This window comes from Equus quagga, chromosome 13 (genome assembly GCF_021613505.1).
Source record: "Equus quagga isolate Etosha38 chromosome 13, UCLA_HA_Equagga_1.0, whole genome shotgun sequence".
Classification (NCBI taxonomy): domain Eukaryota; kingdom Metazoa; phylum Chordata; class Mammalia; order Perissodactyla; family Equidae; genus Equus; species Equus quagga.
The window spans coordinates 88,894,417-88,911,046 of NC_060279.1; the positions used below are offsets into that span (position 1 = coordinate 88,894,417).

Consider the following 16,630-nt stretch of genomic DNA (forward strand, 5'->3'; position numbering starts at 1 on the left):
TCCCCCACACGGTTATCTGGCTAGGTTGGTCCCCACTGCCCCTCAAAGGCCTTCCGTGGCTCCCTGAAAACAAAGTCTGAGCCATTAGCATGTCATTTCTCACCAACTTCTCCTGTTACATTGCATGGCACTCTACACACATCGTGGTCAGGGGTCCCCAAGACCACCCTTAGGTTCCGGGGTTCGCTAGAAGGACTCAGAACCCAGCAAAGCTCTTAGAGTCGCAGTCACAGCAAAAGGATCGAGATTGGAATCAGCGAAGGGAAAGGGGCAGAGGCCAGGCGGGAGCCTCAGTGTCTCTCCCAGTGGACTCACGGACGGCGCTTAATTCTCCAGCAGCAGTGTGGACGACACACACGCGGTACTGCCCCCCAGGGCAGCTCGCCTGAGCCTTGGTGTCCAGGGTTTTTGCTGGGGGCGGTCATCCAGCGTGGAGCACCTGTGTGATGACCGTCGTGTTCAGTCTTCCCCCCACTCCGGAGGGCAGGCCAGTACCGCATGGCCCGGGGCCTCGCCGTAAAGACCCGCTTGATCAGGCAGGACGCTCCCAGGGCTTGGACGTTCTCTCGCAGGAGCCAGGCAAGGGCCAGTGCTTTCTTTGGAATGTGCAGGGTTTGGACAGCCTGGGGCTTTGTGTGTGTGCACATGTGCACGGACATACACTCACACACTCCCTCCAGCCAAATCGCTTAGGACCCTGGAGACACACCTGCTGTTTCAGCCCCTCTCGGGGCCTTCGCCCAGGCTGCGCTTGCCCCTCCCGACCCCACCCCTGCCCCAGGCTGAACCCGGCTGACCCCACATGCTGTAGCTCAGGCCTCTGCTCCTTGGGACCTGAGCCAGGGGAAGACCTCATCTGTGCTCCTGGAACATGTGACCCAGCCCTTTCCCTGTCTGGAGCCCTGGGCCTGAAGCTGACATTTGCCGTGTCTCTGGCTACCTCCAGGGCAGGGGCTGTGGCTAGGTCACCTCCCTGGGCCTCACTCTCCTCGTCTGTCAAGTGGACCTGCTTTCAGGAGTAAGTGAGCAGTGATCCACGTGAAGCGCACAGCCCAGGGCGGGATCAGTGCGTGTCCCCACTGTCAGTAGATCCCCGGCACCTGGGTATCAGAAACGGTCGAGGCGTTTCCTAACTGCCGAACCGTTAAACCAGGCAAGCCCCCACAGCAGATTCTTTCTCGTTTTTTTTTTTGTTTTTTTTTTTTTTAAAGATTTTATTTTTTCCTTTTTCTCCCCAAAGCCCCCCGGTACATAGTTGTGTATTCCTCGTTGTGGGTTCCTCTAGTTGTGGCATGTGGGACGCTGCCTCAGCGTGGTCTGACGAGCAGTGCCATGTCCGCACCCAGGATTCGAACCAACGAAACACTGGGCCGCCTGCAGCGGAGCGCGCGAACTTAACCACTCGGCCACGGGGCCAGCCCCTTTCTCTTGTTTTTTAATAGCTATAAAGAGTTTTTTTGTAAATACTCGTCTGGGAAAATTTAGCTGCAACTTATTAATAGCAGAAACTCTCTTGGGCTGAGGTCTTGAGAACTGAGCCACGTAGGTGTAGCCGTTCAGGTGCTTTTGCTGCTGGTAACGACAGACCCGGCTTGAGGTGGCTCCACGGCGAGGAGGCGTGCCCTCTCCCCGGGAAGGGGCCTGGCCATCAGCTCCCCAGCAGCACGTGGCTGCGTGGAGGAGGAGACCGAACAAAAATGGGGGTCTGCGGGGAAGGCAGAGGGCGCAGTGGACCTTGGGGAGGTTTCTCCGACTCAAGCTAGGAGACTCCATGAGGACACTTCAAGAAATAAAACGGGCCAAAGAGCAATAGGGAGGAGCAGACAGGACTCGTGGGTGCCTTCTCTGGGCCAGGCACTTGGCTTCTCAGTCGTGACCTTGTTTATTCTTTACAGGAGCAGGGCGTTGTCCTTGTTACAGATGGGGAAACTGAGGCATGAGGCGGCTCAGGAGTAGCTTGCCCAGGGACCCACAGCTAGTAAGCAGCAGAAGCAGACTTCAAACCCAGATTGTTTCCTTGTGTCTGAAAACTAACTTGGTGCCTGGAAACAAGAAAATAGGAACCTGAGGGGGCTGGATGGAAGCTGGGGCCAGAAGAGCGGCCGTGGCACGAGGCAGGCCTGCTTGCCCCGTGACCAGACGGGCCCGTTGGCTGAAGCAGAGATAAAGGGAGTTTGCAGGGCCTGGGGAGGAGGACTGACACGTGGCTTCCCTCTTCTTGGCCTGTGTTCTGCCTCTGTACACTGGGGTCGTCGCCCTGGCCTCCCTGGGCGAACGGTTGGTCGTGAAGGTAGCCGAGGGTCTGGCTGAGGAGAGAGGATGGAGCACCGTGCTAGGCACACAGCCGTCAGGGCCGCGGTTTGAAGCCCAGAAACCACCCTGGTCTCCCGGTTGGAATCAGCTCTTCTCACCGTGCAGCCTGAGGACCCGGGAGCATTCGTGAATTCGGAGTAAACTTGAGGTCAGCCACAGCCCCAGGTCTTTTTCACGAGAGCGTCTTCTCAGCCCTGCCCGGGCTCCCTTCTCTTTTCTCACCAGCTCCCAGGCTGTCCCCAAAGTGGAGGTGCAGACAGGCGCCCGCACAGGCGGCAGTGACCGCGAGCACCCCGGCTGGGGCCCTGGTGGCGTCAGCCGCGCTTCAGCACTTTCCTCATGGGGGACCGAACCTCAGGTTGCTGTCCCTTGTTTGATACTAGGGTGCCAGGAAGTCATGGGGTCACACCTCACCTCTGTCACTTTCTGCTTCCCACCTGTACTCACTTCTTCTGGCTGCGCGCACAAATTGTCGCAAACTTAGTGGCAGCAAACAGTGAAAATTTATTCTTACAGTTTAGGAGATCAGAAGTCCAAAATCAGTCCCACAGGGCTCAAGTCGGGGTGTCGGCAGGGCTGGTTCCTTCTGGAAGCTCGGGGTAGAATCTCGTTGCTCACCTTTTCCAGCTTCCAGCCACCGCCTGCATTCCTTGGCTCGTGGCCACTTCCTCCCGCTCCAAGTTGGAAGCGCGGCCCTCAGGTCTCTGCCTCCGTCGTCACGTGGCCTGTCCTCCAGTCCAGTATCCCTCGGCCTCCACTTCACAAGGGCACCCGCGATGACACTGAGGGCCGCCGTTTAACCCAGGTCATCTCCCCACCTCAAAACCCTTAAATGAGTGATATCTGAAAATTCCTTTTGCCACGTACGGTAGCATACTCACGGGTTCCAGGAGTGAGGATGGGGGCGTCTTTGGTGTGACCTCCCACACCAACTCCCCTGGAAACCATTTAGGGCCCCCCCCCCCCCCCCCCCGCCCGAGAAAGTCAGGAAAGACAGCTCTTCAGACACGGCTCCGGGCCCAACGCGCTGTTAGATCCAGGGACGCGCTGTTAGATCCAGGGACGCGTTCCCCTGCTGCCTGCAGCCCAGCCTGTGGTCCCCACCCCCCGTCACCTTTAAGGTAAGACAAGGGCTGATGGAGAGCCAGCCCCGGGGACGCTTGTTAATTCAGTAACTCAATCTGTGCCACTCGCGTCTCTTGTTTTTAAAACCTGGCTGTGTTAAACCTGTGAATTCAGGTTGAATTCACTCCGCATAATTTGGGTCTCTCTCCAAAACCAAGCTTAGCGTTATGTTTCTCCGTTATGCACACAGAAGGAACATTTGCAAACTACTGCAAATTAGAAAGGAGACAGTCACCCTGTAGTCCCCGCGGCCACAGACAGCCCCTGCCCTCCTTCTGCTGGCTTCCTCCCAGCCCTTTCTGCAGACTTCTGTTTTTCCACCGTGAGATCACGCTGCACTGGTCAATTTTCATTCTGCTTTGCGCCCTTTCTGGTCGTTTCGCACATTTCTTGTGTATCGGTAGAGACAGTATCAGTGGGCGTAACGCAGGTCTCCCCTCATATCTAGTAGCTGATCGATCCCTCCTTGGGTGCAGGGAAATGCCCTGTCACCGGTGCCGCGCTGGGTGAGGAGGTTCGTGGATCGGGCCAGTGGAAGTCGGCGAGCAGGCCTGAGGCCTGGCCTCAGCTCCTGGCTCCGCCCCTTGCCTGCTGGGTGACCCGGGGTATGTCACCGAAGCCCTCTGAGCCCTGCTTTCCTCATCTGTGACGCGGGGACAGCACTCCTGCCTCCAGTCGGTACTGAGAGTTAGTGGCCGTGGACAGACGGCATCGCACCCACAGTCGAGGCTCGGTGTCTGACCCTTTACCTAAAAGCGCCTGCATCCATCATGCCCTCTGACCTTTCCTCGCCCAGGAGCCTCTGACTCTGCAGCAAACAGGTGGCTCTGCTTGGGGCCTTTTCAGTCAGAAATGACAGAAATTGAGTCGGCTCAAACTAAACAGGAACGTGCCGGCTCTGGAGCTTCTGAAGAGGGAGTTGGGGCCATAACATGACTGGGTCCATCCGGGAGTTTCTCTGTCTCTGTCTCCTTCCCTCCTTCCCTCTCTCCCCTCGCGCTCTCTGGTGGCAGCTCATCATCTCCCACTGCAGGTGGCTGAGAAGATGGGGGCCGCCCCAGGTGCACATCCTCTGTGCCCTGTGCCTGGAGAGAAATCCCAGGGAAGTCTCTGGTCAGCCAGCTAGGGTCTCAGTGTCTCCTTGAATCAGTCACTGCGGCCAGGGGCGCAGCACTTGGGTCTCGTGCCCACCCTGACTTAGAAGCTGGGAGGGCAAGGGACAACCGGACGCTCCAGAGTGCTCTGCGTCCCTCTACATAGTGGAGGGTGTGCACGGACGGGGCCTTTGGTGCACACGGCCCCGCCGTCCCGCTCAGCTTTCCGGGCCCGTCTCTCTCCATGACGTCCAGAAAGGCGCTCAGGGCGGCCCTCAGCCCCTGCTTCAGTCAGCAGGGAAACCTGGGGAGCAGGTCCTGAAGGGGTTACTTGGTGCCCTAGTCCCGCTCACTGGAAGCACCTCGAATCTGACCCCCTCCTCGGGCTGAGGTCGGTTCGGTGCCTGCCCAGCAGCCTTCTCCTTCTTGGCGGTGGGGGTGCCCGCTTGTGCGGGACGGTGGCCGTGCACACCTCAAGCACATCAGGCTCCTAGTGCCTGAACCCCCAGGGCATGGCTTTTGCTTCCCGATCCTTCTTTCCTAGTTTAGCATGGCCTGGTTAGGTTGCACAGCAAGAGGAGGAGGGGTGGCCGCACATTATAATCATCCAGGCCTGCCACCCTCTGACTCGAGCTCCATCGTGCTACTGAGGTTGCCTTTCCCAAACTGCCATCTGATCATGTCACTTCCCTTGCTTTAAAAATCTTTCCAAGGTTGCAGACGTCAGCGGATTTGCTCTGGAAGCTGGAGTAGCTGCTGCCACCAGATCTGGAGCCATGAGCGGGTTTAATTTCGGAGGCACTGGGGCCCCCACAGGCGGGTTCACATTTGGCACGGCAAAGACAGCAACAACCACACCTGCCACTGGGTTTTCTTTCTCGACGTCTGGCAGTGGCGGGTTTAATTTTGGGGCTCCCACCCAGCCAGCTGCGAGTACCCCTGCTACTGGCCTCTTCTCACTCACCACCCAGGCCCCGGCGACACAGACCACGGGATTCAGTTTTGGAACCACCACTCCTGCCGCAGGAGGATCCGGCTTTTCCTTGGGGATCAACACTCCAAAGCTCAACTTGAGCAACGCAGCTGCCACCCCGGCCGCGGCACAGCCCGGCGGCTTCGGGCTGGGCAGCAGCACCCTCACCAATGCCATCTCGAGCACCGTCACCTCCAGCCAGGGCACGACCCCCAGCGGCTTTGTGTTCGGCTCCACCACCACCACCTCTGCCGCTCCGTCCACCACCCCTGGGGGGTTCTCGTTCACCAGTGGAAGCACGTCCCAGACCGGGGCCTCCGGTTTTAATATTGGCTCAATGGCGAGTTCGGCCCAGCCCACAGCACTTGCCGGGTTGCCGTTCACTCCGGCCACTCTGGCAGCCACGGGAGCGGGAGCCACACAGCCAGCTGCTCCCGCACCCACGGCTACCACCACCAGTGCGGGGCCCACGCTCTTTGCCTCACTAGCAACGGCTCCAACTTCGTCCACCACCACCAGCCTCGCCCTCTGTGCCCCCACAACCACAGCTGGAGCTTCCGGGGCTGGAGCGCTGGGCTTCAGCTTAAAGGCCCCTGGAGCAGCTTCTGCCACCTCCACGGCAGCATCCACTGCCGCCACCACCACCACCAGCAGCTTTGCCTTGAATCTTAAACCGCTGGCGCCAGCCGGGATCCCCAGCAACACGCCGGCCACCGTGACCGCTGCGCCTGGCCCCATTGCACCTGCTGGGGTCTCCGCCAGTCCCGTGATGACCTACGCCCAGCTGGAGAGTCTCATCAACAAGTGGAGCCTGGAGCTGGAGGACCAGGAGCGGCACTTCCTGCAGCAGGCCACCCAGGTCAACGCCTGGGACCGCACGCTGATCGAGAACGGGGAGAAGATCACCAGCCTTCACCGCGAGGTGGAGAAGGTGAAACTGGACCAGAAGAGGCTGGACCAAGAGCTCGACTTCATCCTGTCTCAGCAGAAGGAGCTGGAAGACCTGCTGAGCCCGCTGGAGGAGTCGGTGAAGGAGCAGAGCGGGACCGTGTACCTGCAGCACGCCGACGAGGAGCGCGAGAAGACCTACAAGCTGGCTGAGAACATTGACGCGCAGCTGAAGCGCATGGCCCAGGACCTCAAGGACATCATCGAGCACCTGAACACGTCCGGAGGCCCCGCCGACACCAGCGACCCGCTGCAGCAGATCTGCAAGATCCTCAACGCGCACATGGACTCGCTGCAGTGGATCGACCAGAACTCGGCCCTGCTGCAGAGGAAGGTGGAGGAGGTGACCAAGGTGTGCGAGGGCCGGCGCAAGGAGCAGGAGCGCAGCTTCCGCATCACCTTCGACTGAGCCCGGCGGCTCGGGGCCCTCGGGTCCCCGGGGTGTCCACCGGGGCCGAGGTGCAGTTATTGTCTAGTTTTTGGTTGCAATGAAATACTTGACTGTGTGTTTGTTTCTTTCAAACAGTTGTGCTGTTGAGAGAACTGTTTTGTGGTTTGACTTTTCGTGTTAGCAAATAGAAAGTATTCTAGGTGCTCTGGTCCTGTCAGCAGCCTCGTAGACGTGGCTTCCACGTGTATCTTGTGTGTATCCTGAGCCCTTTTTCACCTGGTGAAACCGCCCACTGCCACGACCACCCAGCTCATCCTCCTTGCTCCAGCCCCGCGCTGGGGAAGGGCTGGTCCACCTGGGAGCCAACCACCTGTCTCCCAACCGGCGTTCGCCAAGTGGCCACACTGTCCAACCATAGTCACAGGTGCAGTGAGGAGAGACTGAGGTTAGACGACTCTGTCCTCGAGGACACAGCAGCCTGGGATGAGTACAAGATGTGCACGTGTGGAAATCAACCACCAGGGCGAAGAAGTGACTTGTGAAGAGAACAGATAGTGAGATGGGGAATTTCAGAGGAGGAAAGATGGGTCAGCTGAGGGACTTGAACGAGGCGTTGACAAAGGGTCAGACTCTAGCCAGGAGGCCTTCACTTGCCTGGCTGGCACACCTCCTCGTCCCCGGGTCTCCTTATCTTAGGCCTCACCTCTTCCAGGAAGCTCTCTCGGCTGGGTCAGGCAGCCGTCCTGCGGGCCCCACACTACCCTGAGCTCGCGCCTTTGGTAACGCTTGCCGTGCTGCATTGTGCTGACGGGTTAGATTGTGAGCCCCTGTGGGCAGGGACTGTTTCTCGTTAGCTTTGTGTCTTTAGCACAATCTCTGTCCTATTTATCGTGTGAACGAGCAATGGAGATGAAACCCAGCATAATCGTTAATCCACAGAATGCCTGCTGAATTGGCCGCGGGTGGCAGAAGCAGCCACAGACTTGGTTCTGAGCCTCCCAGTGCCGGAGCAAACCCAGTCAGTCCCAGGGTGATGGTCGTGTGTCCAGAGGCAGAAGCCAACCAGTTACATCCCAGGAATCTTGTATTTGTCTGTACACTTTGCTGGACTCTCTGAAATACCTGTGATTGTGTGTTGCTTTTCTCAATAAAATGTATTGCAGAACTGAAAAGCTGCTCTTAACGTGGGTAACTTAGGAGGAGGTTGGGTAAAAAGAGCAGGTTCCAGAAGACTGAGTCGAGTGGGATGCTGTTTCTGTAACTCAGAAACAAGCAAAATTAAACAACACGTTGTTTAGGCACGCATTACATACGTACACACGCAAATGCTGGGTTGCACGGGGGAAGGAACCTGTTATACATGACGTTCCAATATGTCTTAGAATACATGTAAATGTCATGTCATCAGTCACCAGCCCCAAGGCAGTAGCTCGGTGGCCACGGGTGTCATCAGCGGCCTTCCTCTCTCTGTTGCCGGGGCGAGCTCGAGGCTTCCGGCTGTGCTTCCACAGTGGAAAACAGGTAAAGCTGGGGTACGGATTTGTATCAGGTGATTTCCAGATAGACTGAAAGTTTGCCTTTGTCCCCAGTTCCCATAGGCGTGAGTGATGCCATGCACTTGATCTTGCTCCTGTGGGGGCCCCTGAGCCTCCCTCAGCCTGTGTCATGCTAAGCGGGCCCCCGATTGTGGCTAACGGTGCCCAAAGCTGCTTCCCGCAGGTGTGTGGCCCAGTTTCCCCAGCCTTCCCAGAGTCATGATCATGAGCCCTTATTTCCCTGGACCTTCTGGGGCTTTCAAGGACAGGTGTCCAAGTGGAAGCCTTGGAAGAGGGAGGGGAATGAGCCGGAGGACGGAGACCCAGCAACTCCAGTGGCTTCTCTTTGGAAGCTTCACCCCCTACGACAGTGGCCCTTTTGTGCAATCTGTGGGCCTTCATCCCTGACCCGTATCAGACCCCTCCAACCTAAAGGGAGGAGGGATGGGGTGGCCTCGAGTCCCCCTGCTTTGTATTTTACCGACATTTATTCATTCAACGTCCTTTTTGGAGCACCTGCTGCATACCAGATCCTGATCTGGCCTTGGGGTTATGAAAATACTGTGTTTCTCTGCCCACAAGGAAGTCGCTGTCTCACACAATGGGGGTAAGGAAAGTGTTTTTGAGCACACGTTTCCGGTGTATATAATACACCTGTTATGTTGCATCTTGAACATTAGTAAAGCTTAATTGCTTTCTTGCCAGCCGTATTTTTCAAAATAAAAAAGTGAAGTTCTAATATTTTTTTCCCCAAACCCTAAGGGACCTTGGGCTGTCCACTTTGAACAACACAAGCAATTACAGTCGTGTGCCACATAACGACGTTTCAATCAATGACGTGCCACATATAGACGGTGGTCCCATAAAATTAGCACTGTAGAGCCTAGGGGTGCAGTGGGCTATACCACCTGGGTTTGTGTACACTATGATGGTCGCCTAACGACGAAGTCATCCAACGACACGTTCCTCAGCATGCATCTGCCCCGTCGTTAAGTGGCACGTGGCTATAAGAAGTCAGGTGGTGGCCATGTGGCTGGAATGGCTGCAGGGCTCTGCTACTGTGGGGGAAATGGCCTGAACGGGCTTCCTGAGGGAGCCAGGGAGGGGTCCCCAAGGTTGCGACAGGACCAGCAGCTGACTGGGTGTCACCCTGCTGCTGATGGCTTCCTTGTAATTACAGTTTCCCTTTCCAGGAAGAAAACACACAGATGCGCCTCCCTGCCCGTCCAGACACATGGCCTCTGCTTAACTTCCTCCTCATTAATTAATATGAAGACAGCAAATGTGGTGACTAAATTTGGCATCAGAGGCTTTTAAAGGTGAATCTCTCCTCAGTGAGCTGTTACTGCATTTCTCCTCCCTGTTTAGGGAGAAGAGTGGCACTTGGACTTAGGGTGATGGCTTTCTTTTAATCGCAAAGAAACCCTCAGATGACTGCCTCCCCGATGGCACAGCCCCCTTCCCCAGGGTGGTGTCCCTACTTCAAGTGCCAGCTTGGCGTCCAAAGAATCAGGTCTTTGCAACAGAGATTCCCAGAGCAAGAGCAGCCTTGGTCTCCCAGGGGAGGCTGAACAAACGATTCCCCCTCAGCCGTGTGCTGGTGACTTTAAAAGCCGGCTCTCCGTGGTGGGGGAAGGCCTGATTGGCAGCGGAGGCCCATTTCCCTGGTGTAAATCCTCCCACCCTGGCTGATTGCAAGCCACCAACGTGAAGTCACCGAACACAAATTTGGGGAACTGGCACACACTAGACAGATACAATTAATTCAAGCCATGCTGTGGCAGTCATCCCACATATAAAGTAGAGGAAGATGGGCACGGATGTTAGCTCAGAGCCAGTCTTCCTCAGCAAAAAGAGAGTAAATATAATTGTACGATGCAATCAAATAATGAGGAAGTGATGTTTTGAGTATTTACTGTTTTTAATAAAAACCGTACATATTTATAATTTTTTAATAAGGGCTTGCAAAGCAAACCAAAAAAAGATCCTGGAAATGAAACATTGGGCTCTGGTGAACCTGGAGGAGCCAGCTCCAGACGCCACTGCTCCCAAGTGTTCAGTCAACTTCAGTATTGTCTGGGTGCCATGAAAGTCTGCCCTCAGACCCTCAGGACAGTGGCGCTCTGCAGAACTTCCCAGGAACGAGACCCCTCACTCAGAAGCCAGCTCTGCTTCTGGGCACCAGCCAGCCCCCAACTGGACTTAACTGTCCCAGGCTGTCCCTGTGCCTGTTCCACGGCTGAAGTGTCCCACACACCCGGGTCTCCAGGTGAATCACTTCAAACACCAGTGATTCACCTGGCGACCCCCCCACCACACACACACCTCCCCTCCAGAGAGCATCCTGGCTCACCCCACGGCCTCCGAAGATTTCCCCGAGGCAGAAGCCAGACCCGGGCTGCTGCTCCGCCAGGTTCAGGCCCAGCCGGGTGCCATGGAGTCACATGAGACCCCCTGGTTCTTAGGACACAGACCCCAAGTCCTCTGACCCAAAAGTGACACCGATTGATGAAGACACTCAATATCACGCAAACACAGCGTGGACTCTTATTTGAATCTTGATTCAAACCAACCAACTGTTAAAAAGAAATTCTGAGACGATCAGGGAAATGTGGACATTGATTCAATGCCATTTTTAATGCGATAATATGGCATCATCGTTTTATTTTTTAAAAACCAAATAAGTTGTTATCTTTTAGAGCAGGGGTTGGCAAACTACGGCCCCATTTCCTGTTTTTGTTAATAAAGTTTTATTGGGACGCAGCCACGCCCGTTCCTGGCCACGTTGTGGCTGCTTGTAGGGCAGAGTCGAGTGGGAGAGGAGGACCGTATGGCCCAAAAAGCTTCAGGGTTTTTCCTTTTAGAGCTAACATTGGTTTATAACAAATTTGAGGCATATGTCATTATATTTTGACTTCACTATAGTCTGTACCATGTTCACCACCAAAAGTCTAGTTGCCATAAGACTCAAATATTTACAGAAAAAGTTTGCCGACCCCTGTTTTAGAAAAACATCCTGAAGTATTTACCTACAAAGTAATAACATGTCTGGGATTTGGTCTAAATTAATCCAGTGGGGGAGGGAAAAAAAGTGAATGAAACAAGATGAACAACTAGGCAATGAATGCACTCAGGTCATCCTGCCTCTCTGTTGTGACATGTGTTTGAAATCTTCCATAAAAAGCTTTCGAGAAGGGAGGGCCTGCCCTCCACTGCCTCCCAACCGCTCTGACCCCACACCAGGACCCTGGCACCTCTGGCTTAACAAGGACAAAGCCATCCCCGTTCACCCCGGTTCTGCGCCCACCCGACGATGACTTCTGTGCCGGGCTAACCGGAAAGGCCATGGGTGCTGAGAGAGCCCCCCAGAGCCAGCCATGCAGTGAGTGCCCCCCAGGGCCCGGGGGTTCTGGAAACGGGAAGGAGAGGCGGGATGGCTCTGTGGGAAGGGGACCCCTGACCAGGGTCAGGCCAGAGATCAGGGGGCCTCAGGTAAGTGTGTCCTCTGTTCTCTGCCCCCCTCCCCCTCCCAAGTTTGGACTCCTGGCTTCTGCCTGGGCCCCTGGCGTCCCCTGGGCGGGCCTTGCCCTCTCTGAGACTCCGTGAAAATTTTAATACCAACCGCTCAGGGTCTTTGGATCAACTCAGAGAAAAGACCGTATGTAAGGTGCTAGCCCCGAACATCTATCTCTGTGACCGCTGTCACTATCAACTGCCCTGACGGGCCACAGAAGCCCACGGGGGCTGCGGCCAGCTCTCTGGCTGCTTCCGACGTGACCTAAACCCCATCAGAACCGTCCTTGTGGTTCTAGAAGCAAACCAAATAGGGTAGGGTTTTCTCCCTGAAGACAGTTCTTAGCTGGAAGGATTGATGTTGTTTTCTAGAAACTCCATCATAAAACCAGACTATCCCAAAATGAACTGAAGCAAACAAATACGTGATTTGATGGGAAGCCCCAGGCCTTTCCCCCCACTGCCCCGCCCCCGCTTCTCGCTGTGTGACCTGTCTCCCACCCCAAGCCTAGGAAACCTAACCTAACCCAGCCCCTCTTTCCTGACTAACCGTCCTAGTCCATACCCCAAATTCAGCCCTAACGCCCGTCTCTGGTGTTATCAGGAAGGACTCTGGAAGGTCCAGTTATTTCCACTAAAGCAGCCCCCAAATTACTCATTATCTGCTGACCCCACAGCCTCTGCCATGTGGCCTTCCGGCATTTCTTTTCCCGCTGGCCGCACCCAGGTCTCCGTCCTGGACACACCTGGCTGTTCTTGGGCGTCCCGCCCAGCATCAGCCAAACCCTCACCCAGCGGCTCTCCGCCAGGCCAATCTTGCCTCCCCTTCCCCCGGGGAACGGTTGGCAATGTCTGGAGACGTTTGTGGTTGTCACGCCCCGAGGGGCAAGTGCTCCTGGCACCTAGTGGGGAGAGGCCAGTGATGCTGCTCAACAACGCACAGGACACCCCCACCGAGACAGCCCCGAGGTGTCAGTAACACCGAGGCCGAGACCCCAACCCGGCCCGTCCGCAAGCTCGAGCTGGATGCTGGTCACAAAGTGGTTCAGAACGCAGACCACGGGAGCAAACGCAGCTTCTGCCGCGTCTCAGCCGGTGACATAGCTGGGCCTCAGTTTTCTCCACTGTAAAATGGGGATGGCAAAACCCCCCTTGTCCGAGTTGTTAGCGGGGTGGACGAAGGAGGCGGCGGGAAGCGTCTGGCACGTGGTACTAACCAGTACTCCCTGTCATTTCCTCAGCAGCAAGGGGACTGACCGGGCCCTGCCCGTTAGGATCCCTACTCTCCTGGGCGATGCGGGCTCCCGATTCTGGGTCGCCTCGGAGAGTCCTGCTCATCTCCCTCGCGCCCCTCCCCCGCTGACTCCCTGGGTCTCTTGGGGGAGGCCTGCCCTGCACCTCTCTTCCTTGGAGTCCAGGAGACCAGCGTGGGAGACGAGGGGGTCGACTCAGGGCCCCCCGCAGGGCCCGCCCAGCCGTTCTGGGGAGCAGTCCTCCTCGCCCACGCACAACCCAGGAGCCCCTTGGCTCTGCCGCCTGCACCCCTTTCTGCTCCCCTGCTACTTCTGTTCCGTCCTCTGGGGGGACATTGCCATGAAGCCAGCAAGCAGAGGGGCCTCTCGGCAGGGGGCAGCGGGGACTGGGGGGATCCGGGGCCAGCTGGTCCCCAGCTCTGCCGTTTCCCACTGTGGGACCCGGGCCCGTGCCTTCCCTCTGCGGGCCAGGTTCCCCCTCCCTCACAAGGCGTCTGGGATGAGACAGAAATCCTGCTCCATGTGCGGCTGCCGTCACTGCGAGTAAGGTCATAATAGGGTGGCGCTCCTTATCTTCTGGGTCGTTGTGGGGGAGGCAGGCAGGGTCTGCCGTGGAAGGGCCTTCCCGGCTCCGAGGCCACGGGCAAGTCCTGGGGTCCTCCTCTGTGGGCCCCCTCGGCATCTCTGAGCCTCAGTTTCCTCCTCTGTCCACCGTGAGAGCGGAGCATGAGCTTGGGGCCACCTCGGAGCGCTGTCGCCAGGACAGTCCCCCTCGCTGCTGTTCCGGCTGACCCGCGCTCTTTGCTTTCTCTCGCGTTCGGTCTCTGAGTCTTGTCTAGCTAGCTGAGTTTGTTTCCTTCTTGGCCACGGCTCCCGCTCAGCCGTCACATCATATGTTTCTGAGTCACTCATATGCCCCTCCATCAAACCACAACCCTCTCTGATTTACTGTTCGGACTTTCCCATCCTGGTGCTACAGCCTCTGCTGCCCTCTGGCTTTCCTCCTCACCAACGGCCTGGTGCCCCCTCTCACACCCCAAGAAAAATCCCCCAAATTGCCCTTCCACCCCCAACCACTCCAAGGGACTCAGTGCTGTGCCCGCTTCACGGAGGGGGACACTGAGGCTCAGGGTGGCCGTGTGGCAGGGAGCGGAGCCCGCGAGGGCCCGTCAGGGTGTGGGGACAGCTGACACAGAGACTCAGGCTGTCAGGGCACACACAGCCCCGAGACCAGAGACCCCCCTACCCCTGCCCCAGGAATGAAGGAGGCAAAGAGAACCCAGGAGGGCAGACACAGGGACTCTGCGATCAGGGGCTCGGGCAGGTCAGGGGACGGCCCCGCCCTTGGCATGGTTACCTGAGCATTTATTTCCGGCCTCCCAACCACCCCCAGAACTATTTGGGGCAAGAGGAAGAAAATAGACTCATTTGCTTCCTCCTGACGCCCCTTTCCCCCGGGCGCCCCCTCCAGACTCAACTAGACTCTGAGCCCCTGACCCTGCAACCGAGGAAAGTGGTTTCATTTCTCCCCAGCCCCATTTCCCAAAAAAGAGGGGAGGGCGGGGCTTGGCTAGTGAAAGGACAAAGAAGGGGGACCCGGCAGACGAGTGGAGGGGACAGAAGAGAGAGGCGGTGTGCTGTCCACGGAGAGGCAGGTAGAGAGGAGCTGGCGGAGAGACCCGGGCCCACAGAAATAGAGACAGAGGTGGGGTGCAGGAGAGAGGAACAGAGACAGACAGCCAGATGGGCAGGAGATGAGAGAAAGAGGGACCAGAGAAGAGAAGGAGAGACAAGAAAGCAGAGAGCTGGATAAAAACTGCAAGCGAGGCAGGGACGGGGAGGAGGGCAGGGATGGGGAGGAGGGCAGGGACAGGGAGAGGAGGGCAGGGACAGGGAGAGGAGGGCAGGGACGGCGGGGGGTGGGGGGCAGACAAGGAACACAGAAGCAAGAACTGCTTGAACCGGGATCAGCGGACCCATCCAGAGAGACAGGTGGCCGCCGGGGCTGAGACAGGAGCTGGGCAGCCCACAGGCTCAGGCTGGGGTGGGACACAGGCCCCCTCACAGTGGCCCTCGCTTCCCCTCCCACCCAGACTTCATCTCCCACCACGAGTCATGGCCTCGTTGGGTAAGTGAGCAGGGGAGGGGGCACAGGGACATGGCAGGCGGAACCCGCTTTTCTCCCCCCCACACACATCCACACCGGCCTGCCCTCTGACCCCGTCCTCTCCCACAGCCTGGCGCCTCCTCGTGCTCGTGCCTCTCCTCCTCAGCCTGGCGGCCTCCCTCAACTGGAATGCTGCCCACAGCCAGTCCCCTGTGGAGAAGTGCATGCACGATCCTGACTACGAGCAGCTGCTCAAGGTTGTGACCTTGGGCCTCAATCGTACCTTGAAGCCCCAGAGGGTGATTGTGGTTGGTGCCGGCGTGGCCGGGCTGGTGGCGGCCAAGGTGCTCGGCGATGCCGGACACAAGGTGAGAAGCGCTGCTTGTGGTCCATCCTGAGTTTTTCCTGCTGCAGGCTGGGAGTCCAGGGTCCCTGCCGAGGGCGTGGGGTGCTGGGCGGCGGCAAGGGGGGCTGTGTGTCCCCCGTGGTCTGGCGCGTGAGGCCTGAAACCGCCCACTCCAATGGACGTGAAGCCCAGAGGGAAATCTCTCATCGAAACCTCCTCCAACCTCCTGGGGGAATTTGTGTCGGTGGAGATGGAAACTCCACCCAAGGGGAAGTGCCCCCTGAGGTCTAACCACTAAGGCTCTCACCGAAATCCAAGAATGAGAAGAGGCGGGGTAGGAGAAATCTCCCCACTCCTGAGCTGGGAAGTCCCTCCACGATCTGGCCCGCAGCCTTCCTGCTGCCATCTGGCGTTTTATTGTACCTGCTGGCTCCCACGTTCTGTTTTCCTGCCACCCCCCCCCCCCCCCCCCCCCCTTCCCATAAAGAAAGGGGTCCTTCTCTCATCTGGGTCTGTGCTGCTGTGGCGGTGGGAGGCGGGGGCTGGCACAGGGTGGCATGGGCGGTCAGTGGGAGGAGCTGAAGGGCCCTGCTCACCGCTCCCCACCCCCCAGGTCACGGTCCTGGAGGCAGACAACAGGATCGGGGGCCGCATCTTCACCTACCGGGACCCAAATACGGGCTGGATTGGAGAGCTGGGAGCCATGCGCATGCCCAGCTCGCACAGGTGAGGCCTGACCTGGCAGCCAGGGCGACGCGCCGGGGCCACCTCCAGCCCCACCTCCAGTGCCCGGACTCAACCAGATCCCCACTTCCATCCCCACACCCCTGCCGGCCCGAACTTCAACACCGACCCCAAACCGAGCCCGCCATCGAGTTGAGTCTAGACTCAGATTTCAGCTCCATCCTCTTCCTACTGTCAACCTCACCATCTCCCGGCTCCAGCCCGACCACCGGCGGCCTGATTTCAAATACTCAGACCACGCATCTAGCCAGACCGCTAGTTAGCCCCGCCCAGCCCCTCCAGACCCCC

General features: G+C 57.7%; 1 protein-coding gene across 1 annotated transcript in view; it reads left to right on the top strand.

The window, feature by feature from the left end:
* Positions 1-16,630, top strand: part of IL4I1 (interleukin 4 induced 1) — a 37,144-nt gene that overhangs the window by 16,220 nt on the left and 4,294 nt on the right. Inside the window, exons 3-4 of the mRNA XM_046682143.1 lie at positions 15,382-15,620; positions 16,212-16,324. Coding sequence (XP_046538099.1) covers positions 15,382-15,620; positions 16,212-16,324 — 352 coding nt within the window. The remainder of the gene's footprint in view (positions 1-15,381; positions 15,621-16,211; positions 16,325-16,630) is intronic.